The sequence below is a fragment of the Lepidochelys olivacea genome (genome assembly GCF_965140295.1).
Source record: "Lepidochelys olivacea isolate rLepOli2 genome assembly, chromosome: 2".
Taxonomy (NCBI): domain Eukaryota; kingdom Metazoa; phylum Chordata; order Testudines; family Cheloniidae; genus Lepidochelys; species Lepidochelys olivacea.
In genome coordinates this window covers 179,040,661-179,066,580 of record NC_140412.1, presented here as the reverse complement: position 1 = coordinate 179,066,580, position 25,920 = coordinate 179,040,661, and the positions used below count along the sequence as shown (strand labels likewise).

Here is a 25,920-nt window from a genome sequence, read left to right as displayed (position 1 = left end):
GCAAGGGAGGAATTGTGGCCCTTTAAACAACAATTTGACCCCTGTCCTGCTCCTGAGACAGTAATGTACCCACTTTCTAAAAGCTCTGTCTAGTCTTGAGCTACAATTCAGCCCTACATAATTTTACCTCAGTAGGGATTTGCAGTATTTATTTCAGGTATAATTAGTGAGAATAGTAACATTGCAAATATTCATGTGCCCATGTCTATTTAAAAGAGGTAAGTTACTTAGGGGTGACATCTGTGTGGTAATCTAATGAATTACTTAGGGCAAGATTCTGCCATCCTTACTCACATTGAGTCATAACTTACTTTACAGGTAGTCCTACTGAAATCCACGGACTAAGGTGCTACTCAGCATGAGTAAGGGTAACAGAATCTGGCCCTTCATAGCTTCCAGTGAAATACATTTTCCATGTTGTCTGTTTCTGTTTGTTTTTCATTCTATGTATATATTTTCTTTGTGATTTTACATCCGTTTTCCCCCAATATGTTTTCTAAAATCTTTCAGCCTTTTTTAAATTTCTGTATATTTTCTCTAATCCCCTCCTTTCTTTCCTTTCTATTATAGATTATCTCCGATGATGTTCTGTGATACCTTTTTATGTTTCCTTTTGTGTTTCCTTTTTCTTTTCCTCTCTCTCTCTCCCACTGTCTTTTTCCTTTAAAGGTTTTTATTTTAATTTTAGCTTTTAAGGTCAGATCTTGCAGTTGTTAGTCCTCATTCAAGCTGTTCATGGGGGGAGAGTGATAGCTCAGTGGTTTGTGCACTGGCCTGCTAAACCCAGGGTTGTGAGCTCAATCCTTGAGGGGGGTCATTTAGGGATCTGGGGCAAAAATTGGGGATTGGTCCTGCTTTGAGCAGGGGGTTGGACTAGATGACCTCCTGAGGTCCCTTCCAACCCTGATATTCTATGATCAATTTAAATAAGAGTTTGACCTGAGCAAGGACTGCAAGATTCACTCTGTTTTTTTTCCTTTTCCTGGTATGCTGTACTTACCCTTATTCTCTTATCCTGTGTGTGTACTCTTCTCTCAGATAATTCACTCCTCCCCACTTGTTTTCTTTCTTTCTTTCTTTCTTTCTTTCTTATTCACATACCCCCAAAGAAAAAATGTTAAGGGTCATTTTTCTCCTACTTCCCCATCCAGTTCCCTAACCTCTAATTCTTCTTCCCCTGCATTTCTTGATCTTTCTCACCACACATTGCTATGAATACTATATCTCTCTTCCTCTCGCTATGGGACCCATCTTTCCCTGAATCCCATTCTCTCTTTGTCTATCCGGGTCACCCATCACCATAGTATCTGAGCACTTCCCACAAATAAACGAACTACAACAAAGCTATTTCTCTCTTCCTTTTCCCCTCTCCTGTGAGCCCACATATTTCCCAACTGCACTGTCTTGTCCTGCCTCTCCCTACTCTATTTACTTTCTGTTGTCCTTACCTGACCAGCTACCCTCTATTCTGTCTTCCACAGTGAGGAAGTCCTCACCCACATCTTCCCTCTTGCTGGTGTTCCTCACACCAGGAGTTCTACCTTCCCTCAGGGTGTGTTATTTCCTCTGCACTGTTTTTTGTCCATTACTACACAGATAGGAACAGATTTTCATTCTGCAGGAGAAAAAGCATACCAGGCCTTACTTAATCCCTGCAGAGCTGACACTGGAAGGAGACATCCCTGAAGAAGGAGGAAAGCTCTCCAAGGCAGGAGAACAGGAAAGAATCTGTAGGAGTTTTTGAATCCCCTGGTTTCACACCAGATTCTCTTGCCTCCTCCTCCATTAATGCCCCCAGCACCAGAGAGGAAATTCCATGTGGTGTCTTCTCTGTCTCCTCAAGTGGAGGGGTTCCCAGTATGCATCTCTCCTGGTAGAGGTCCCAAATGGCTCCTTCTCCTCTCAGCAGAAGCTGGTAGCTCTGCAGCCATGGTAGAGCTTTAATCTAAACACTGATACTATTGACCATGACAACTCCATAAGACAGGCATATACCCCTTTTTCCTCATTGGCATTATACTATCTACTCCACGCTATCAGCTGGATTTAAAAATCAACCACCTTCTTTACAATGTAGAATGAGAAATTTGCATTAAAACAGGAGGGAAATTACAGACTTAGCAAGAAAGATGGCAAGAAAAATCTAACCTGGCAATAGTGTGAGATGGGCCTGAGCCATTATAGATGATTGTGTCAAAGGAATCATACAAAAACTAATTTTCTGCATATATGAGCAGTAAGGGTCTGACTGAAGTCAGAGGAGTCTTGCCATAGACTTCAGTGGGCTTTGAATCAGACTCTAAATAGAAATCTGATCAAATCTGATCCAAAAGCTACTTTCTGCAAAGTTCAGGGGTGGAAGAAAGTATTCCAGTACTACCCCTGTCTACTAATACAATCCCTATTCTAAAGACATCACATGAGAGTAACATGCCATTTCACTAATACAGATACCAGCTATTCTCTACCATGCGTGTCAGATATTTTCCTCCTCTGTTCATGTTTTGCATGATAGGTTTTGATCTCCATGCCCAAGGAGGAGTTCAGGCTAATTCTTCCCTAGTCCAAGATCCCAGTTCAGGAAATGACCTACAGGAGGAGTCCACTATGGCAACCCTGCCATAACAAAAGAGTCCAGTTGAAATAAAACTCAACGCAAAGCATCCATAATCATGTACAAACAAACAAGCCTTAGCTTCTTACTCCTTTATCCTTTCCCTCCCAACAGGCTTCAATCTTTCCACCGACTCCCAGCAATAGCTATAAATACCCTTAATACTGAGTTTGCTGCTTTCAGAACTACATTTAAAAGTACTTTGGAAATGGCTGATTTGTCCATTGGTCTGTCCCTAGCATCCTAGGGCATCCTAAAGCAAAGAAAGGAAAGAAATGGGGGAGGCCATCATCTTAATGCCTTGTATCCTTTGGATTATTCAGGGGACTCTTTACAATGTATTGTGTCAGTGGGGTTATATACATTTCTGAAAAGATTTAGAAAGGCATAAAAGGCACTTAGGCTCCCAACTCCCATTTGTGTCTTTGAAAATTTCCCCATTAATAACCAATGTGGTGTGTAAGTCATGTATGTACATAAAGTAGGAATATTTCAAACATTTTATGGGGTAACAGTTACTTTCTGTGAACAATCAAACTTTGTAAACCCGAATGATCTTAGTTATATTTACACACACTAACTATATATAAAAACATACAATTTATACATATATATTATGCACACACACAAAGGTATAGTGTGTGTATATATTCCCTTTCTATATTTCTATTCCCTTTCTTTCCTTTCTATTATAGATTACATATAAGTCCTAATTTATCTGAGCACATGCAGTCTCCACTGACTTCAACAGGAGTTGCATGGTTGAGTGCTCCACACTACACACACACGCGCACACAGACATGCATACAATAGCCCACAGTATGGGATATAACCCTCTGCAATTTCATTTAAAATCCAAGCTATTTTGAAACTGTGGAAGAGAAAAATAGCATTGTTTCTGATAAAAATTATTTAGGGTTTCTAATCATCATAGGCTAAATTGATATGCTAAAAATCTCTCTCTTTTGCTCTCATTCATCTAAGAGACTTTTTAGATGACATTTCAATCCTAAGGGAATTTTTACATCAAATTATAAACCCCTGAAAATGAGAGCTTTGTTACTGACAAGTCCTTAACTGTAGCAGTACTAGCAGGAGCCACTATAATGTGGTGTTCAGCACAGTAATGTAGTCTAGCACAGTCCTTGCATTTACAGAAATTGATGGGTTATTGTGCTGAAAACTTTTCACCTAAGAAGTCTCAGGAATGAGGTGAAGAACAATACAGATGTCTCGCAGGGAGAATGCCTTCACTACACGCAGGATTGAACAAGACTTTGAAATCTTCCACCATCCTAGTCCCATGCTGTCTCCGGCTTGGTGAATGCTTTCATTTAGCCAGGGATCAGTAGCTTGGGGGGGGGAAAGTTTCATTCTCCAGCTGTTGTGTCATTTCCCTTGATAAGTCCTAAATTGACCGAGTTATCCAGCACCAAAGGAGCCTTCCTATGGTAGACATCCTTTATTATGTGCCCTTTCAGGGACAAAGGTTTCTGTGTCAGTAAACCGCTATGGAGAAAAAGGACAAATTTATTCTCACAGCTTCATAAGCATTATCTTCTGGGTCTAATGTAAAAGTAAAATATTGTGCAGCACTACCATCTAAAGCACGATTGCTGAAGTTGCAAATACTCTGCTGCTTGGTTGGCAACGTGATGGGTGCAGAATGTAAACCCTGAGAGGATGTTTCCCACAAAGACATGTTTGAAGCACTGGTTACAAAATTAAGATGTTTCAAACAGAAATATTTGGATGGGATGGGCTTGAGTGGTTTTTTTGGTTTTCCTTTGGTTGGTTTGTTTGCATTTGTTCCAGCTAAAGCAGAAAAGTCTTAATTTCAAATTTAAAGACTCAGCCCATTTTCATCAGTTGTGCACATTTTAAGCTCCAAAGATAATCAGCCAAAGATAATCAGAGAAGATTGTGAGCGTTATTTGTTGAAACTGGAGGAGATTTTCAAAGGCAGGAATGGTAATGAAGCATCTAAATCCCATTGATTCAAAAAGTAGTAGCAAAAAATTTTAAGTACATCAGAACCACTGGATGATCGAAATGCTAAAGGAGCACTCAAGGATGATAAGCCTATTGCGGAGGAACTAAATGAATTCTTTGCATCATGGCTGAGGATGTGAGGGAGATTCCCAAACCTGAGCCATTCTTTGTAGGTGACAAATCTGAGGAACTTTCACAGATTGAGATGTCGTTAGAGGAGGTTTGGGAACAAATTGATAAAATAAACAGTAATAAGTCACCAGGACCAGATGGTATTCACCAAAGAGTTCTGAAGGAACTCAAATGTGAAACTACTAACTATAGTCTGTATCATTTAAATCAGCCTCTGTACTAAATGACTGGAGGATGGCTAATGTGACGCCAATTTTTTAAAAGGGCTCCCGAGGTGATCCTGGCAATTACAGGCCGGTAAGCCTGATTTCAGTACTGGGCAAAGTTGTAGAAACTTTTGTAAAGAACAAAATTGTCAGACGTATGAATGTAATTTATTGGGGAAGAGTCAACATGGTTTTTATAAAGGGAAATCATGCCTCACCAATCTTAGAATTCTTTGATGGGGTCAATAAGTGTATAGACAAGGGGGATCCAGTGGATATAGTGTACTTAGATTTTCAGAAAGTCTTTGACAAGGTCCCTCACTAAAGGCTCTTAAGCAAAGTAATCTGTCATGGGATAAGAGGGAAGGTCCTATCATGGATTGGTAACTGGTTAAAAGATAGGAAACAAAGACTAGGAATAAATGGTCAGTTTTCAGAATGGAAAACGGTAAACAGTAGTGTCCCCGAGGGGTCTGTACTGGAACCAGCCCTATTCAACATAGTCATAAATGATCTGGGAAAAGGGGTAAACAGTGAGGTGGCAAAATTTGCAGATGATACAAAACTACTCAAGATAGTTAAGTCCCAAGCAGACTGTGAAGAGCTACAAAGGATCTCACAAAACTAGGTGACTGGACAAAAAAATGAAGATGAAATTCAGTGTTGATAAATGCAAAGTAATGCACACTGGAAAATATAATCCCAACTATACATATAAAATGATGGGGTCTAAATTAGCTGTTACCACTCAAGAAAGAGATCTTGGAGTCACTGTGGATAGTTCTCTGAAAACATCCACTCATTGTGCAGCGGCAGTCAAAAAAGGAAACAGAATGTTGGGAATCATTAAGAAAGGGATAGATAATAAGATAAAAAATAGCATAGTGCCACTATATAAATCCATGGTATGCCCACATCTTGAATACTGTGTGCAGATGGTCGCCCCATCTCCAAAAAGAGATATTGGAATTGGAAAAGGTTCAGAAAAGGACAACAAAAATATTTAAGGGTATGGAACGGCTTCCATATGAGAAGGAATTAATAGGACAGGGACTTTTCAGCTTGGAAAAGAGACGCCTAAGGGGGAATATGATAGAGGTCTATAAAATCATGTCTGGTGTGGAGAAAGTAATAAGGAAGTGTTATTTAGTTATCAAGTTGCAGTGGGGGAGGTTTAGGTTGGATATTAGGAAAAACTTTTTCACTAGGAGGGTGGTGAAACACTGGAATGCGTTACCTAGGGAGGTGGTAGAATCTCCTTCCTTAGAAGTTTTTAAGGTCAGGCTTGACAAAGCCCTGGCTGGGATGATTTAATTGGGGATTGGTCCTGCTTTGAGCAGGGGGTTGGACTAGATGACCTCCTGAGGTCCCTTCCGACCCTGATATTCTATGATTCTATGATTTACTCCTTCTCATAACACAAGAACTAGGGGTCACCACATGAAATTAGTAGGCAGCAGGTTTAAAACAAAAGGAAGTATTTTTTCACACAATGCACAGTCAACCTATGGAACTCCTTGCCAGAGCCTATTGTGAAGGCCAAGAGTATAGCAGGGTTCAAAAAAGAACTAGATAAGTTCATGGAGGATAGGTCCATCAATGGCTATTAGCCAGTATGGGCAGGGACGGTGTCCTTAGCCTCTCTTTGCCAGAAGCTGAGAATGGGAGACAGGGGATGGCTCACTTGATGATTACCTGTTCTGGGCTAGATGGACCTTTGGTCTGACCCAGTATGGCCGTTCTTATGTTCTTAAGTTCTTACAGTGGAGGCACCTACCTGCCATTTGTGCCTTTGAAAATCTTCCCTACTGCCTTGAAATGAACTGTAAATACCTCGGTCTGCAAACTTGGTAGCATTTTAGTGAAGAAAATAATTAAGAATGTTTTGTAACTTCTGACAGTACCAATCTGTCTCTATTAGAGGGAAAAAATCCACTTTACACTTCCCAAGAAAATATAGTAATTCTGGACGGCTCAAACATAGTATGAAGCATTTACACAATTTAAAAAATATTTCAACAGATCCTCAAACAGCCACTGGCGAGGTGGATGGGGTGAATTTGGAGGAAATCCGAGAATTTGCCAAAGCTTTTAAAATCCGGCGCCTGTCTCTTGGTCTGACCCAGACTCAAGTTGGCCAAGCTCTAAGTGCCACAGAAGGCCCAGCCTATAGCCAGTCTGCCATCTGCAGGTAACAAGTTACATAATAAGCTATATTCTCCTCTCTTTGTTCTTAATTGTATTTATTATTCTGGAGTATACGAGTGTTTTAATCATGTGTCCTTAGAATTCATTACTTACTTAGACTAGCAAATAATGTCGGTATCTGGCAGATAAACTGTGCTTACTGTGTACCTCTAAAGCAACTTTTGTCTTTTCCTTTTTTAACGGAAGGTATGAAACAATAAATACGTTCCTGGCATTGAGACTTAATTCAGTAGTGGAGCAGGAGACCCTGCTGATGCTGTATAAGCACCAGCTGACCCTCTTCATACTGTGCCATTTTCTACAGATAGGGTTACTGAACAGATATTTCATGGCTGCATCCCTGCTAAGTTAAAGCCTGTATTATTGTGGTTTGCACTTCACATGCAGGATGTTAATGATGATTTACCTAGGCAACACAGAAGGGAGAAAAAATTTAGTACATGATATCTTGCAAACTTCCGAGCGTTCATCTTTTTATTACCCAAGTGTTAAAAAAAATGTACAGAAAATGAGTAAGAATCCGCTCTAATCTTAAGAAAAAAAATGATGCAGTCTTGATGGAGTTAAAGTGAAGTAGTCAGAAGCAAACACCATGTATATGTGTATGTATGTTACACTAATCCCATGTTTATGCATGAGGTAACAAACACACTTAGGTAACAGCTTTTTCCTCTTGGGCAATGCCTTATAGTCCTCCTCCATCAGTGAAAGCCAAGAAACCAACTCTAAGCTCATTTAAGTGGATTTTGTTCTTGGTGATCCATGAAATGCTCTGTCTTTTTATCTGCTCTTTATACTTTTAATGTATTCCCCATAGAACGGAAGTGTACTTTTCCTGCAGTTTAAGACTAAGGTTATAAATAACATCAGTATGGGGTAGTGAGCTTGCAGCTCACATTTTGCTCAATGATTTTCCATAAAACCCATTGATTGTTGTTAAATACAAAAAGCTCCATAGGATCCTCTCACTTCTATGGTCTCCCCTACTGTTTTTTCTTATAAGATACCTCCCTGTAGAAAATAACCTTTATTCAGTCTATACAAGGATACTACTGCTGGGAAATTTGTTTCAAGACTTGTATATTGTTATACCAAACAACGTGTACTGAAGCATCAACACTAACAAGCAACACCAATGATATGAATGCGATTGCTGCTTGTTAATTTTATTTCTTCTGTATGGTCAATTGGTAAAGAAACACCTAAAACAGGAAGTGTTTTTGGCAACTGCCAATTTGTAGTAGCTGTAGATTGCTTTTTAACATGCCATACTTTAAGCTTATAAATTGCAGTTTGCTTTGCTTACGTTTGGTTTATTTTCATCTTGTTTCTCCCCTCCACTCCTCTCCCCCGTCTCCCCCGCCTTTAACATGCAGATCCCACTAACCTGGTTGGGATGCTTTGAATTACAATGAAAAAAGGATTACCCACGAAGTGATCAGAATGAAAAACACAGCTATGATTAAGTTAGAAGGAGATAGCTAATTAAGGGCCAGAAGTGGGGAGCCTGACATTAAGTACACACTTACCCCCCCCCTCAGTAGCCCCATTGAGATCAGTGGATGTATTGGAGGAGTGAATCAATGCTGAGTCTGAGTAACAGGTTCAGAATCTGGTCCCAAATGCTTGCAAGGTTATAATTTTTACCTTTTCCCCTCTACCTTTTGAGGCATCCCATTGGGATGCAATAATCTGTAATGACAGTGCACTTCTTGTTAAGCTCAAAGGCAGGCCACTTCATGAATAGCAGTAACCCCTTCCTCAGAAATACTGAGTTCTCTCTTTCCCTTAATGATACAGAAGCAGCTACTATATGAATATCATGGGAAAAGGATAAGCAAATTGAATTTCCAACTCACACGCCCTAGTGGAATATCTTGGTGCCATTTGCAGTGCATGCAATATAATATTCCACTTTACGAACATATTCTTCATGCAAAAATAAAATGCAATCCATATCAATATTGGCGCTTTCCAAACTTGTGACACAGTTATAAAAATACATTATGCAATCAAAATATCACTGGACAACAGGAGGGGAAAACCTGGCAGTCAGTACTGCCATAGGAACGTAACCACCAATTATACATTTTCTGGCGCATTAGTTATTCCCCTCAATTGTTTGTGTGTGAGAGATTATATTTGCTCCTGGGATGCTTTCTAAGCTTGCCACTTGGTGCATCCAGAATTCTCTGCAGTTGATGCTGCACCGGTAGCTACAGAATCCCAGTTCCAGACCCTGGGTTAAGAGGCATAAAGGCATGGATTCGGTCTGCCTCCTCTTTAAAGCATCTTCTAATTACCAAGAGCACACCATGAGGACTGGATAGTGCAAGAGGATGGCAGGCAGTAATGTTGCTTTTCAACAGCATTAAATATTCTAAGGTCGGGGTGGAAATGAGGATGGGGAAAATACAAATGAGTGATGTTATAGAATTTGATTAAAGTTAAAGAATTTTAAATGTAAAGCTAGACAAAATGAGAAATCAAAGCAGCAAGGACTTACAATGAAGACTTGAAAAGTGAAGTTAGTTCTTACGGTTGTTTTTGAAAGAATGAAAGCTCTGTGTGGTGTTTCTTCAGATATTTCACAATATTTGTAAAACTTGATCTGAAATCTAGCAAAGGACTTTTGATGGCAGAACGATACATAGAAGACCTCATTTACAGGAAATTATATCATTCCAGCACAGTTTGCAGATATCCCATAATAAACCCAGCTTGGTGCCACAGCAGATTAGTGCACTATTATGCTGGGTTTCATCCGAAAGGCATGAGTCTGTTTTAGCACATTGTGCGGGCATTCAAGATAATTACAATGTGTCCAGCTGCTTGAGCCGAACACTACAGTAGCTATGGGAGGTTTTTTTCCTACCCAGAGAAGGGACACGGTGTTAACTTGCATACAGTGAAAATTGCTTTAAAAAAATGGGAAAAGAAATCTGAAATTCAGAGGCTAGCAGCCACTGTTGCTTTGTATTACTAAAGCTGTGGCATTTGGACAATATGGGATGGAAGGGTAAACAAGATAATTAATCGTGAATAAGAATCAGTTGCCTTTGATGTCATTTCCTGTAATTAGGTTTAGTCTTCAGGCATTTGAGGATCATGAAAAATTGATCTTGAACTACGAAAACTGAACTTTATAGCCTGTATTATGTAGCATACTGAATTCTCGGTATTTTGTCACAGTGCTCGTTTTGTGTTTGCTTAACTATCTATCTGTATATACCTAGATATATGATGGCTTTCTGTTGTAATCCATTGTAAATTACCTCTGCCAGTCAATTAGTCAGGCAGGCAGGAAGTCCCACCCTGGCAGAGCATCAGTGTAAGACTCTTCTTTCTCAATTTTCCCTCAGACACACCATCCTGAGAAGCCACTTTTTCCTACCACAGGAAGCCCAAGAGAACACTATAGCTAGCAGTCTGACAGCCAAACTGAACCCTGGCCTTTTGTATCCTGCCAGGTTTGAAAAGCTGGACATCACCCCTAAAAGTGCCCAGAAGATAAAGCCGGTGCTTGAGCGGTGGATGGCTGAGGCTGAGGCCCGCCATCGAGCAGGTATGCAGAACCTGACTGAGTTTATCGGAAGCGAACCATCCAAAAAGCGCAAGAGGCGTACCTCATTCACGCCACAAGCTCTTGAGATCTTGAATGCCCACTTTGAGAAGAACACTCATCCCTCTGGGCAGGAAATGACAGAGATTGCAGAGAAACTGAACTATGACCGGGAAGTAGTTAGAGTTTGGTTCTGCAATAAGAGGCAAGCACTGAAGAACACAATTAAACGTTTAAAACAGCATGAGCCTGCGACAGCAGTCCCTATGGAGCCCTTAACAGACTCTCTCGAAGAAAACTCCTAAAAAGAAAAAAAGAAAAAGAAAAGGAAACACACAAACAAAAATTTAACCATTTGGACTCTGAAAATGCCCATTCATCACCCTTGTAAGTAAAAGACTGAGAAAGCTACAAGATGGACAGAATAGTTTATAAATGTCCGTGGGTTTTCCTATATAAAAACAAAAAACAAAACAAAAAAACCACCAAACAAAAACAAACAAAATACACAGCACTTAGTCTGTGTGTGTGTTGTAGAATTAGCTCCCCCCACCTACCCAAAAAAGCCAGTTTTTTAAATGGACTTAAAGCAAACCAAATAACTGCTTACTTTTTTTCTGTGAATTATGAAAATGTGAATATGTTTTAAGGAAAAGAAAAAAAAAAAAAAAAAAAAAAAACCTTTTATCTGTTTAAAAGAGAATACAAGCCTGCCACCTGGAGGAGTGATTGTAGCCTTTCAGGTATCAAGTGCTGATTCACTATGAAAACTATTAACCAAAGTCAGAAACATGGCATTGCAAACTAGATTGTTAGTCTACTCTTTTACAAGCTTAAAATTGTGTTATGAGTTTTTACATTTGTACTTTACAAAGAGGAAAAAAAATAGTACGATTAATTTCTCCCACCCTTGTCACACCCCCTACAGGTGGATATAACAGATGTTAAAGCCATTCCATAGTGCTCACAAACACACATACACACACACACACACACCTTTTTTTTATCTGCACAGTTTTGCAATCTCCAAGTGTTTGTGTGCCAAAATGACTTTCTTTTTATTGTGAATTGTGGAGTTCAGTATTTTTCCCCTGAAAGTGTAAAGTATTGGTTTCTATTTTGATTTGTCTAACACATTTCCTGCCCCCTTCCTCTTTTCCCAATACTGTTTAAAGATTTTTAAAAGAAAAGTGAAACCTAAACACTTTTATATAGATTATGTTGAAATGCAATAGAGGACAAAGAAGGATTAGAATTATGTCTGAGGAACTATCAGCGTAGCACACACGCTCAACGTTGTGCTCATTGTCAACAGCATGGCTCCTGATTTCTCTGTCCTTTGGCCATGAACCTGGAGAGGTTACTAAAACTAATTTTGTAATATAAACTGCACACTTGGTTTGATACTGCATCTATGTTACGGTTCTGTGTGAAGCAATTTCTCTCCAAAGTCTGCTAGCCAAAGAAGTTTCGTGAGAGTCCGATGAAAACAAACAAAAGGACAGGTCAAGAAGTAATGAGGACATTTTGATCATTACACCCTTATGGACTGTTTTACTACTTTTATCTTTTCTGCCGTTCTTTTTTTTTCTCTCCTTTTTCCTCCTGGCACCGACGTTTTCCCTATCAACTGCTACTCTTGGAATGTGTGTGGGTTTGTGTGGGTGCATACTGCCATGGCAGGCTAAAAAACCTAAACAATCAGGATTTGGGAACAATGCATTAAATATCCTTTGGGAATGGGGGAGGGCGGTCACTTGTCACATTTTTCATCTGAAAAAAAATTTTTTGAAAGGCAACTTATCTCACTCTGTGGCTTCATTTCCTGATGGACTTGGCATCTTCTAAAACTCTGTGGTCATTGGATCAAAAAATATATCAAGGCTCAGAGAAGGAAAAGGGTGTGGTGTGAACCTCACCTGAAAAACTCATATATGGATCCAAACTTCCTTGAAATTCTGATCCAGAGTTGTGGGTTGGGCTATTGTAAAGTAAAGACCACATCCTGATCTGGACTTTCCAAAAGTTCACATCTGGGAATTAGGTTCAGTCTATTGTACAGATGTAGAGTAAAATTCTGCTCTCAGTTATGCTGGTATAAATCCCAGTTAACTCCACTGACTTCAGTAGAGTTGGTCTGGATTTTTGAGAGTCTAAATGGGATCTGAATCAGTCCCAGAACTCTGGAACCTTCAAATTATACCTGCAGAATTATTTTTTTCAAGAATGCAGGGCCTGATCCAAAAGCCACTGAAAGCAATAGAAAGACTCCCATTGACTTCAATGGGCTTTGGATCTCACTCTCTATGCTTTCTTAATGGAATTCACCCTGTAGTATGAGAAAATCTCTGCAGGGCCCATGGAATGTTACGTCTCCAGAGATCCCCTTCCATGTGTGGCACGGCATCCAGATCTGAGCTGCTCAAAGGAGAAGAGTGATGTGGATCCACTGTCCCAGGTTGGACTCATTCTAGTGAATACTTTTTAGGCTTCAAACTTCAGCAGGGTGTATAAGGATATTTTTTTGTTGTTCTTTTTTCTGAGGGGGGAAAGAATAGTCACTTTCCCTGCTGTTGAAATGTAAATATCTGTGAAAAATAAAATCCTACTAATAAGTGCAGGTAAATTTTGTAAGGGGAAACAGAAAATAAAAATCCCTAATCCAAGCTGTGTATTCGAAGTGATGAGCGAAATAACTTCATAGCAACATCTGCCCCTCTGGGTCTGCTTCTTCTTTTTCTTCTTCTTTTCTCTTCCTCAAGCACACCTATATAGCTAGTTAGCTAATTAAGGTAAAGTTGTGGTATGTATATTTGTGGCTGCAACTGAATTTATATAATGATCAGGAGACCAGCTTGGAAACTATGAAGAATAGACAGTGTTTGGAAGCGGATGCTCATAAAATCCTACCCATCTCTTCAGTATGCAACTAATTGGACTACAGCTTGTCCAGTCATTAATACCAGCAATGTGATCACCCATTCCACCACCTCTGAAACTCCACACACACATACAAAATCAACAGCCCTGGGACCAAAATTGTCATCCTTGCTCTATCAAAAAACTAGAGTTCATATCTCCCAGGAACTGCTCTAAATTCTGCAAAGAAAAATTCCCTGAGAAGGAAAGTTAACCAAACATCACATAAAGGATGCTAAATGTTTAAAAATATAAAGCAGTTATATAAGGTCTGGTCTGTTCAAAAGTACATACTGGAAGGATATAACTAGGACAGTGAAAATGTAAAATAAATACAAATCGCCAGTTTGGAACAAAAAAATGAAGCTCATCCCACAGTCTTAAAACCATTCATATGCGGTGATTTTTTTTTTACAGCTTTCTAATTTTGTATTATGTTCTGTAAATTATTTATAAGGTATTGTAATGCTTCTTGTATTAATTTTTTTAATGAACAGATTTTTGCTATAAGGCATATATGGTGCCTGAACAGATTCTTAGGAGATAAATTATGCGCGTCTCATAAATCTTTTTGTTTTAGTTTGTTACTGGCTACATTTCCATTTGTAAACAAATTTCATATATCAATTACATTCGAATACCTTTTAAGTTTCCATGTGACAAAAAGGTAGGCTGCTACCAACAAATGAAACAAGAGACTCTCTAGCAATGTATGATTGCATATCGGTTTTACAATTTGTTTAAAAGGAGATTTTTTAAAAAAACATAATTATTTGACTAATGAACCACAAGTAAAATTTTTGTTCTGTTTTTGTCTTTTTATGTTTTCCACTAAAAACTATTTTGAACAGTTAAAAAATTAAATGCTTTCAAAACGTTCCGGTTTCTTTATGTTATAACTGAAAAAAAGAAAACAAAAAGAGAGAAAGAGAGAACAAGAAAGCAAAAAGGAGCTAGGAAGGAACAAGTAGAGGCGTATCAAAGAACTCAAGCTATAACCAAAAAGAAATATGTAAAATGCCTTTGCTCGTCTTCTCAATGCTGGACCAAAGCTCAATGTATGTAGGTATATGCACATTGTATAGATATGGCTAAATGTTGCTGACAATCTCGCAATACTAAACTGTTACTATTTAAAAAAAAAAGAAATACAGAAATAAAACTGTTCATCAGTGTTTTACCTCAGCACTCTACTTGTACCCAGTTAATGACCACCATTCAAATAAGAAATAAAATAAGAGAGGAAATCGATTTCCATGTCAATGTTTGACTGTAAAATCTGTTTTTGGATAACATTTTGTAATGAGCTTTTTGTCATGTGGTTTGCTTGTTTCCAACTTGAGATTATGTGGGGCACATTAGTTTATTTATTGTTAAAAAAAAAGTGATATTACTATTTCTTTTTTTGTCCTATGTGCTATAATCTACAGAATGGTCACCAGGGTCACTTATGAAGCACTGCAAAGAGATCTGCTTTTCCATGCATGGAGCATGCAGCAGGAAAGATGGCAGTACGAAATGGACTGTATTGTGTTATTTAAAAAAGAATAATTTAAAAAGGAGTTGATTTGGTGGACTTGTGACCAAGAAGCCAAACTGGATATTTAAAAGCTCCTTACTGCTCTGACTTTGAAACCAAAGCTGATTTATCTGCACAGGTTGCTTAACATTTTAAAAAAAACTGACAAAAACTGTACTTAATCTAGAGCAATATCTGTATGGTCAGTAAAGCTGCACTTTGTGTATTTCTTAACAGCTTCAGATCTGTCACTTTTAATTTGTACCATAAAAAATAAAGAATTGTTTGACATGAAAAATAAGCTTGTATCGTGTTTGTCGAAAAACTCATGCATTATTCACATGATCAGAGCTCATGTAAATTCACATCAGTTCAATAAAAAAAATAGTTAAATGCTTGAAAGAAAGGTATGGTATGGTACTGGGTATGGTAGAAATGCTTGAAAGAAAGGCAGGGTATGGTACTGCCACCCTTACTTCTGCACTGCAGCTGGCAGGGTGCCACCTTCAGAGCTGGGGGCCTGGCTAACAGCTGCCGCTCTCCAGCTGCTCAGATCTGAAGGCAGCGCAGAAGTTAGGGTGGCAATACTAAAATAACCTTGTGACCCCCCTTCAACTCTCTTTTGGGACAGGCCCCTCAAACTGAGAAACGCTGGTCTCCCCATGAAATCTGTATAGTATAGGGCAGTGTTTCCCAAACTTGGGACACCACTTGTGCAGGGAAAGCCCCTGGCAGGTTCGGCCTATCGCGGCTCCCACTGGCCATGGTTCGCTGTGCCCAGCCAATGGGGGCTGCAGGAAGTGGCGCGGGCCGAGGGACGTACTGGCCGCCGCTTCTCACAGACCCCATTGGCCAGGCACAGCAAACCACGGGCAGTGGAAGCCGCGATCGGCCGAACCTGCAGAAGTGGCAGGTAAACAAACCGGCCGGGCCCGCCAGGGGCTTTCCCTGAACAAGCAGCATCCCAAGTTTGGGAAACACTGGTCTAGAGTAAAAGCACACAAAAGACCAGATTTTATGGGGGAGACCAGATTTCATGGTCCATGACGTATTTTTCACGGCCATGAATTTGGTAGGACCGTAGCAATATCTTATTAATTTCTGTATAAATATGGGATGCAGGGTAGAGATAATGTCTAAAGAATATCATAGTCATTCAGATAAGTTTGTATCATCCCCAAGGCCAAATGAAACACAACAGAAATTAAAGTTAAGGCTAGAACCACTGAATCTTCCAGTGCACCACAGTTTCCATAACAAAGCAAGATAAGTTTAGGAAAGAAGAGAGTAGAGTTGACTAGCCTGATTTTAGCCTTCTATATTTGTCTCAAAAGGTTTCTCTCACATTTTTTGCGTAATTTATATAGCTTCACTCTTCAATTCTTTCTTCATCCTTTGTGACTATGGTAGTGGGTAGAAGGAAGATTTTCCGTTAGAGTGGATTGAAGAAACTTTGACAGAACCATATTCCTCAGAATATGCCATTCAATCAAAATCAAAATGCTTCACAAAATTGGGTCAGTTTTGTTGGAATTTAATTTTGGAAGAAAACCAGAAAAAAAAATTGACAATGTCAAAATTTCCCATGTCAATATTTTCAGAACATTTTGAATTTTTTAAATTTTGTATTCATATACATTATAATACAAAGTTTTACAGAGTCCAAACTGAAACAAACTATCATTTGGATTTTTCCCTCACAGAGAATTCTGAAATGTTCTGGTTTCAGTTCCATTCGGAACTAAACCAGATTTCGAAATCTCAAAATCCTTCATGAAGCTGGACTTCCATTCTCCACACAGCAATAAGAGATCCATATGAATGGTAAAGGACAGAGGTTCATCTGCACTGGGACACCCCGGCTGTTTGAACACACACCATAGTAATAGCTGAAACTCCTTTTGTATGTATTTTGGGCCAAATCACAGCATAACTGCTCCAGCACAAGTGTGTTGGGTACAGGAAACCCTTTCCCTTCTTCTGCTCCCATGATGTGACTATCTGCATTTCCAGAGCACAGAGGATGGGAAGCTGGTAGCGCTAGATGGAGGTCCCAGAAAATGTTGAGCACCAAAAGAGGGACTGGACAGAGATACTGTATTTATGGCTTTTTACAACAATCTGTAACCCACTACCCCTTCTTTTTGTCCTGTGACTGCACAGGTGTTAATGGGCCACTCTCCCTTGAGTGGTCCCTTGGAATATGTGCTAACTACTTACGCTACACAGCCTGGTCCACCTTGCATTTAGCTGTGACACTTAGGCCTTGCCGACACTGCCACTTTACAGCGCTGCAACTTTCTCGCTCAGAGGTGTGAAAAAACACACCCCTTCCCCCCCCCCCGAGCGCTGCAAGTTTCAGCGCTGTAACATGGCAGTGTAGACAGTGCACCAGTGCCGGAGCCGTGCTCCCAGCGCTGGTAGCTGCTCCCCTCGTGGAGGGGTTTTTTTTACAGTGCTGGGAGACAGCTGGTGCCACAACAGTGATTTAACGTTGCTAGTGAAGCCATACCCTGAAGTATCTTTCCCAGACCTGAAGACAAGCTGTGTGTGGCTCAAAAGCTTGTTTCTTTCACCAACAGAAGTTGTTCCAATTACAGATATTACCTCACTCACCTTGTCTTATCAACACTAGACATGCTCCCAAACCAGCATCAGTAGAAGCCTCTGAAATGGCTTCAAAAAATCCCAGCCAGTTTCCCTTCCCTAAAAGACAAATTCCTAGGTGCTTGACTGTACCTGTAGGCCTCAGCCTATGCAGAGCACTGGAGGCAAAGAGCCCCAGAGGCATAATTCTTCCTAGAGCTCTGCACTTTGTGGCAAGGCAGAGAGGGAAGTAATCTGCAACACTGTGACACTTTCACTTGACAATGCATAGTCATTGCCTGCATACCGCCCCTGCCCCTCCCTGCAGATTTGCTTCATGGTGGGAAGATCTGGCATGCATCTTCTGCAGTTCCCACCCCAGTACCCAGAGGTAAGACCAGGTGGCCATGTAAGGGAAGAAGAATCCTTACACACCCTATTCCCTGGGCAGCCATATTGGGACTAGTCACAGTCTAGTGCTACAGCTGGAAAAAGAAAGTGCGAATATTGGAACTGACATGCTCTTCTGCTGACTTTAACTTCAATGAAGTGAAAGCTCCAAAAGCAAAATAGATTCATCAGGCAGGAGGGTTCTCTAGAGACTTGGCTACATTTTTATCTGGGGATTCACCATGTCTCTAAATAAGCTTGTTAAGCCAGTAGTCTCAATATGAATCGTTCCTGTATGAGATGGTGATCTTAAAAATAATTGAGGAGTAAGTGTTTTTTCTCTGCGCTACTCGCATGCTTTCTGTCTCAGTCACAGTCAGTTGCACTGTGCAGTAGTCTGTGCAGAAAGGTTCAGGACTGGGTAGTCAGAGTCTCTCATTTCCCTAGCTCCCACATATTTTAAACTCAGAATCAGGTAGCCCAGAGAAAACATCCTATACTGGCTCAATAGTGTCTGCCACAGACATCTCACCAAAGCAGTAGCAGGGATTTCAAGTACAAGCCTGGTAGGAGATATGTATGATATAAAACCTGTCATTTTCATGTGTTGGCGAAAAGCACTGAACTTGCCATCGTCTGCTAATCATTTCCATCACTTCATAACCCCAGATACCTTCCTGTACCACTCTAGGCACCAACCCAATGGCCATTAGCGTGAGTGGGGCCGAAGTCACAAAACTCAGATCTGGATTCAAATCTGGATTTCAAACACCTCCCAAAGTTTGGATTATGGATTTGACTCAAACTCATCTTTCTCTCCTCGCACACGCTCACATACACACGCAGTAATAACCAAACACAGCTGTTTTGAAGATGATTGACATTTTGGTTCTACTCACATAAGTAAGTTATTCACATGCATAAGTCTTTCCAGGATCATTCAGATGACTTTGTTACATACTTTATTATTTTTAAAACACAAACCACTGAGGGGAGACAATATCTTTCCACAAACGTTAGATGCATCTACTTTCTCGGTTCTACCCTAGCTACCAGTGTTGAACAGTAAATCACTGCCATAAGCATAAGGTACAAAAAGCTAACTGAAGGAATTTTTCTGGAGAAACAGTAAATCATAGAATATTAGGGTTGGAAGAGACCTCAGGAGGTCATCTAGTCCAACCCCCTGCTCAAAGCAGGACCAACACCAACTAAATCATCCCAGCCAAGACTTTGTCAAACTGGGCTTTAAAAACCTCTAAGGATGGAGATTCCACTACCTCGTTAGGTAACCCATCCCAGTGCTTCACCACCCTCCTAGTGAAATAGTGTTTCCTAATATCCAACCTAGACCACCCCCACTGCAACCTGAGACCATTGCTTCTTGTTCTGTCATCTGTCACCACTGAGAACAGCCTTGCTCCATCCTCTTTGGAACCCGCCTTCAGATAGTTGAAGGCTGCTATCAAATCCCCCCTCACTCCTCTCTTCTGCAGACTAAATAACCCCAGTTCCCTCAGCCTCTCCTGAGAAGTCATGTGCCCCAGCCACCTAATCATTTTCGTTGCCCTCCGCTGGATTCTCTCCAAATTGTCCACAACCCTTCTGTAGTGGGGGGAACAAATGCTTCTTGTTCTGTCATCTGTCACCACTGAGAACAGCCTAGCTCCATCCTCTTTGGAACCCGCCTTCAGATAGTTGAAGGCTGCTATCAAATCCCCCCTCACTCCTCTCTTCTGCAGACTAAATAACCCCAGTTCCCTCAGCCTCTCCTCAGAAGTCATGTGCCCCAGCCACCTAATCATTTTCGTTGCCCTCCGCTGGATTCTCTCCAAATTGTCCACAACCCTTCTGTAGTGGGGGGACCAAAACTGGACGCAGTACTCCAGGTGTGGCCTCACCAGTGCCGAATAGAGGGGAACGATCACTTCCCTCAAGCTGCTGGCAATGCTTCTACTAATACAGCCCAATATGCCGTTGGCCTTCTTGGCAACCAGAGCACAGTGTTGACTCATATCCAGCTTCTCGTCCACTGTATCTAGATCATATATAAAAATGGGGGCTGGCAAATACTGAAAAAAAATCCACAAATATTCTGTCATATTTTTGCGCAAAATTGCTTTCAATTTCATTCACATCCCTGCTGTGTTTACTCTTTCGGGATATTCTAGCAAATGTGCTAACTGGTAAGTAGTGCTCATAGACACCTCAGATTTCAAGTGACTAGGGTAGACAATTCACAGAAACAGAATTTAAAAACATCATAATCAAGAGTATTTGCACCTGATTCTAATAATTATTTCCCCCTCCTCCCCCCTTAAATCTGAGAACAGACGTATAATGTGGCCTATGTTTCTAAGCAAAACAGTTCACATTTCAAGGAGCAAAAGCCTACACTGACACACACACACACACATAATCTCTAGGAATCAAGAAATCTTCACAGCAATCATTCAGAGAGTAATTTAGAATAAAGAATACATTTCAGAAAGTCACTATCTCTGGTCCTTTGTTAACAGCAGAAGAGGCAAATTAACTGAATATGTTTTTTGTTTTGAATTATTAGCTCAGCTCTCTGCTGTAATACAAAAGGCTATCAGCACCTGGTATCAACAGAGCAGAGGATCAGAGCAGGTCAAGTTTATGAGGAGGCTGTATTATTTATAACATACTTTCTTTTACTGTGGTTAGAGGTGTGATATCAAAAACCAGGCCCTGGCCCACATATCAACTGAAGATGAGAAAACGACAAGGTAAATTTATATCTGGAAATTACTTGAATTTCATAATAAAACTGAAATCTGCCCTTTCGAAAGAAGCTAATATAAAAAAAAAGTTTAACCATGTGATTTAGAATTTCTTTAGAAGATCATACATACTTTTCCTAAATCAAATACAAACCTGGCCCCATATTCCATAATTTATCCTTTGGAGAGAGGTTTTATGAGTGGGCTGAAACCCCTTGATGGATGGATGGATTGATTGATTGATTGATTGATTGATTTAAAACCATGCTGAGATTGATGGGTGGACATGCATCCTTCAATTTACTATAAGGCTAAATTAAGCACAAGCTCCCACGTACGACAAAAAAAAGGGTTATGTGACCCCACTCAGGAGTTTTGCACTGTATAGGTGGAAGGGTTTTGCTGAGTATTGTTTTGGGAGAAGGCGAGTGTGAGGGAAGGCACGCAGAACCCAGCACCAGCGAGAGAGAGACAGGCAGCAAGAAAGCCAGGCAGCAGGTGTAACCCTGGGAGAAGCCTAGAGGAAGATTCTGGGTCATGGCTGCGTCTGAAAGAGGCATGGGCTGTAAGCAAAGAAGCCATCCCATGGTTTTAGTTCCTCCTGCATTTACAGAAGCAGGACTTTGCACATTCCTTATAAACAAACAAGAACATACTGGCCTCCATCATCACTTTTTACTCCCAGCTGGAACATCCCAGAGCCCTGAACTTTGACTAACCTCTTGGGTCAGAAAGGGACAACAGAGGGCAGGAGAGGGAAAAGTTATATTTTCAAATAAACTTAGATGGTTCATGAGTGCTCCTTTATTTTAATAGCATAGGCACTTTACGTTTAGTTGTTTTTAATTCCACTCAGATGGTGCAATTCTGTGACATTTATGATCCAGAAGCAGAGGCCCAATCCTGTACAAAAAAAGTGCCCCAGGATGGTGCATGCAATCGCAACAATTGCATAAGTAAGTAATCATTTTTGCATGCAGTTAAATGCCTAACTAGCCAATTTTTCATGGGATTTACATGCATAATCACAAGTGTGTAGGAATTGGCATACTGACTCAGAACAGTGGTCTGTCTAGTCCAGTGGCCTGTCTCTGACAATGGCATAGAAGAAACCCTGCAGTATGCAGTTAAATCACAGTGCAAGCATTTTTCTCCACACAATGTTTAGGCCTCCATTTTCTTTAAGCTTGTTCCTTACTGTGAGATGGTGACAAGTTTAGAAGCATGTGTAATGTCATTTTCACCAAATTTTCATTTGTTGGTGAGATTCAACTCAGTATTTATTAGTAATTTACACAATCTATTTAGCTGAAAGTGGATTTCCACTGTTAGTGCACTGAAAGAGCTATTCAAGTTACCTGACTTCTGATAAAACCTGATTATAAGATGCTGGAGTTATTAACAAGTAAAATATAAGGTGGTATTTTGACTGAGCGTTTGTATCACAAAATCTCTAGGTCATTAATGCATACAGGTGCAAAATCAAGATATCAGATTTGCATCCATTAACTTCAGGAAATTCAGGTCTGTTTAAGGCCACTTCTGCAAACACCTGTCAGCTGAATCTGGGAAACTGGATTGGTCAATTTACTTTTCTATGGCTACCTATAACAATGTGCTTGAGTGAATGAGGGGTTTTACCTCAACTTGGTTGGTTGCCCAGCTGATTGACTTTGGAGTAGGTTTTTCACTCATTGGATTCCAGAAATGGACGGTGTTTGTACATCTCCTTTTAATGCTGGTTGGATACTTCAAAAAAAGCTATAAATCTCTCTACCTTCAACATGTCTGTGCTAAATAGGTCAATCTAGGGCAGCAAAGTCGATACCCAATTTAATGTATAGGTGTAAAGGCTGATCATCCCTGGCAGTGAGGTTTACTGATCTCCCAAGAACCGCTGTCCTCAGCAATCTAGCCATCCCAAGTAGGAAAACATATTCTCCTTCCAAGGAGTGTAAGAGGACTCAGTATTTTGTGAATGCTAGTGAAGTCATACTCCCAATTCAGTGAGTTGTCTTTTAGGCTGGAGTAAACTTCACTTACAATCTCATGATAATCCCTGTGATTGGCATATGCATATCTATATCCCCACAGCACTAATTTCCTGTTTTTTTGAAGGGGAAGACTATTCCAGCATGGTGGTAGCACATCATGCTGCAGCATAGGAGATCTGAGTAAGGCTCCAACTACTCACGCCTCAACCACTGGCAACGAGACGAATGGATGCACTGTACAGGTGATATTCCCAATGCCAAGAAGGTAAGAATGCCACCTCTGACTACTGTAGTGGATTCCAGGGTCCAAGCATCACAGCAGCATTATGAAGTAATTCTTTCATGTGCTAATAGCTAGAGGATGCAGTTGAGCTTTAGTCTCTGTTACAATCCTTAAGCCGTTTTTGTGCTGTTTTTCCTCCCAAGGGCTGCTGGCATGGGTTTCAGTTGGATTAAGAATGAACTTTTATAGGGGTGCACCCATCTCCCACTCTTTAGTTTCATAAGCCTGGATGCTGACTGAATTCACTATGGTAGGTAAGGGAAAATACAAAGTTAGCCTGCTTGTGCTGAAATGGGAAGGCCAAATGTTTGAAACGAGCCATAACCCATCTCACCCATTTTTTGTTAAAAAGGTAAACTTCAAAATAAATTGAATATAGACCTGGATGTAAGTTTTCCTTCCACACCTGGCTGTTCTTACAGCCCCTCCTTCCCTCTGCTTTAGAGGGAGACAGTGGTTGGAGCAAAAAAGATTCGCCTGCCAACAAGAGTCAGAAAACACTGCAATGTGTATTATCAGAGTCCTAGCACTTTACTTAGGGAAATTTAGGGAATTTACTTAGGGAAAATTTACGTAGGGAAATTACTTAGGGAAATTCAACAGAAGAGCTTTGCATTCCTATGCAGGGTCCTAGAACATGCTACTTGATTAAGTACCCTTAATAATACTTTTTCCTCTGGTGACACAAAGACAATGGAATTTGTTCTGAAAAAGGAAACGATTTTTGAGGGAAATTCCTTTCTGATACCAAACTCCTTATTCATCAAGCCAAAGAGAGAAAATTATAAGTGAGTTCCAATAAATAAATGAATTCTCATTAATGAAGCACAGAGAGCATGTTCTTTGAGCAAGAAATTAAGTGATGGTTGGTTATATTAGCCAAAGGAATTGAAGCATGACATTCTTTTTCATCAACATTGAAATAGCTAGCACCAAACCCTGAGTGTCCCAGTTCTGATGATCACTGTAGCAGCATAAAGCCAGCATGTGTTCACTGAATATTTTGGGCCTCCTACAACTCATAAAGGCCTCTTTGTGTATTTCATATATATAGATATAGGTTTCTCTAAACTTTTCCCTAAAAAGACTAACTATAGGGATATTTATTTGTTGGTTTAATAATTATACTGATCTTGCCAGCTTCAGGTTGCATACTGCTCTATCACAACTGGAGTTTATGGACTCCTGCCATGAGGTAGATATTTTAGAGTTGTCCTCAGACGCTAGAGGAAAAATGAGGGCCATTATTATTCCTTCTACAGGTTTTATGGTGGAAAAAAGGGCATTGTAGACCATGATTACGCCTTATGTTGTGCAAAAATCATTGCCAGAGACTAAAAAAATCACCTGCTACACTGTGTTCTTGGCAGTACAACAAACATTCTACATGGGCCTTTTTATAAGTAATATTAATCTTTCCTGCTGGAGGCGTGTTTTACGTTGGCACTCTTAATGCACCATCATGGTATGACTACATGTTTAAACATTTAAAGGCCATTCCATTTTTCAAATATTTTCCAGTTGGGGGACATATTACATCTACATGTCCTTTTCCCCTCCCCCCAGAACCCCTAGGTGTGATTTGAGTCATTTAGCAGAGGGGAGGCTATGGTCTTTAGGAGTGGATTCCAGATTTCTTCAGAGAGAGAGAGAGAGAAAGAGAGAGTGTGACCTTTTCAGATGTGGACATTTTGAGTTAAGTCCAAAATCCATTCCTGAATTGATGGTTGACCCACTTATTCTTTTTAAAATAAATGGTTTTCTATGTTATTTTTGGCTGTAGATGCATTTTTAAAGCACTAACCCCTAGAACTCAGGAGGTTCCAGGCTTCAGAAAAGGCTAGTTACAATTAGTCTTCAGAACAAGAGCAGTCTGTACCCCAAAATAAACCTTAATAACAATTTATTTTAATGTGTATTTTAAGGGCAGAACTGCAGCAGCAGGAGACCTGGTCATATTTTTGGGGTTGTTTCTTATTTGTTTGTTTGCTTTCTTGCTTGCTTTGTTTTTGCTGATTTCATTCCTTACACCACACAGCTAATTATTTTGTATGTATTTTTTTTCTTTTCATCTTTTCATCCCATACAAACATGGATTGATTTTTCTTCTTTCCTAGCCTGCAGCAAAGTAAATGCACACACAAAATAACCACATAAAAGTCTAACAACTTTTTCAGAGTGTTTTCTTATATGTCTTCCTGGAAGAAAATTCAGAGAGTTTTGTGTAAGATATTTATATAGTAACTCACCCTTATAGCATTTCTAAAACAAGGAAATGTGTGTGTGTATGTGATTTTGATTCTGTGACATTATACTATAATCAGTAACAATGACAGTAAAAATTAGCTAAAACTGAGTGAACAGTGGAAAAATGACTTCTGCATATATTTGTTGAAATGCAAAGGTGAATTTTGATTAGATTTTGTTTGTGACCCTTTTGTGCCTATTTTCTCTGAACGTTCATGGTCTTCCACTTTAATGTCCTCTATATTTCTACATCTTAAGCTCAACTATCCATTGCAAGCAAAGTTCAAATTATGAAAGTCATAATTGGCACCTGGCTTATTAGTTACTTTGTGGGAGGTCTTCTAAGGCACAAATGAGGCAAAGAGGACAAGTGACTTACCCAAAGCTTAAGGAGCCAATGTCATTGCCAGACTTAGAAATCAGGGGCTTCTGGCTACCAGGCCTGTTTTGAAGTTGTGATGGAATAATTCCGGCTCAGCAGTGGATTCCATGCTTTATATTGTGAAATCAAGCACAAATTG

At 40.0% G+C, this 25,920-nt stretch overlaps 1 protein-coding gene across 1 annotated transcript in view; it reads left to right on the top strand.

The window, feature by feature from the left end:
- Window positions 1-11,044, top strand: part of POU6F2 (POU class 6 homeobox 2) — a 309,582-nt gene extending 298,538 nt beyond the window's left edge. The window contains exons 9-10 of the mRNA XM_084621387.1: window positions 6,967-7,135; window positions 10,515-11,044. Of these exons, the coding sequence (XP_084477513.1) occupies window positions 6,967-7,135; window positions 10,515-11,019 (674 nt within the window). The 3' untranslated portion in view covers window positions 11,020-11,044. The remainder of the gene's footprint in view (window positions 1-6,966; window positions 7,136-10,514) is intronic.
- Window positions 11,045-25,920: the final 14,876 nt, after the last annotated feature.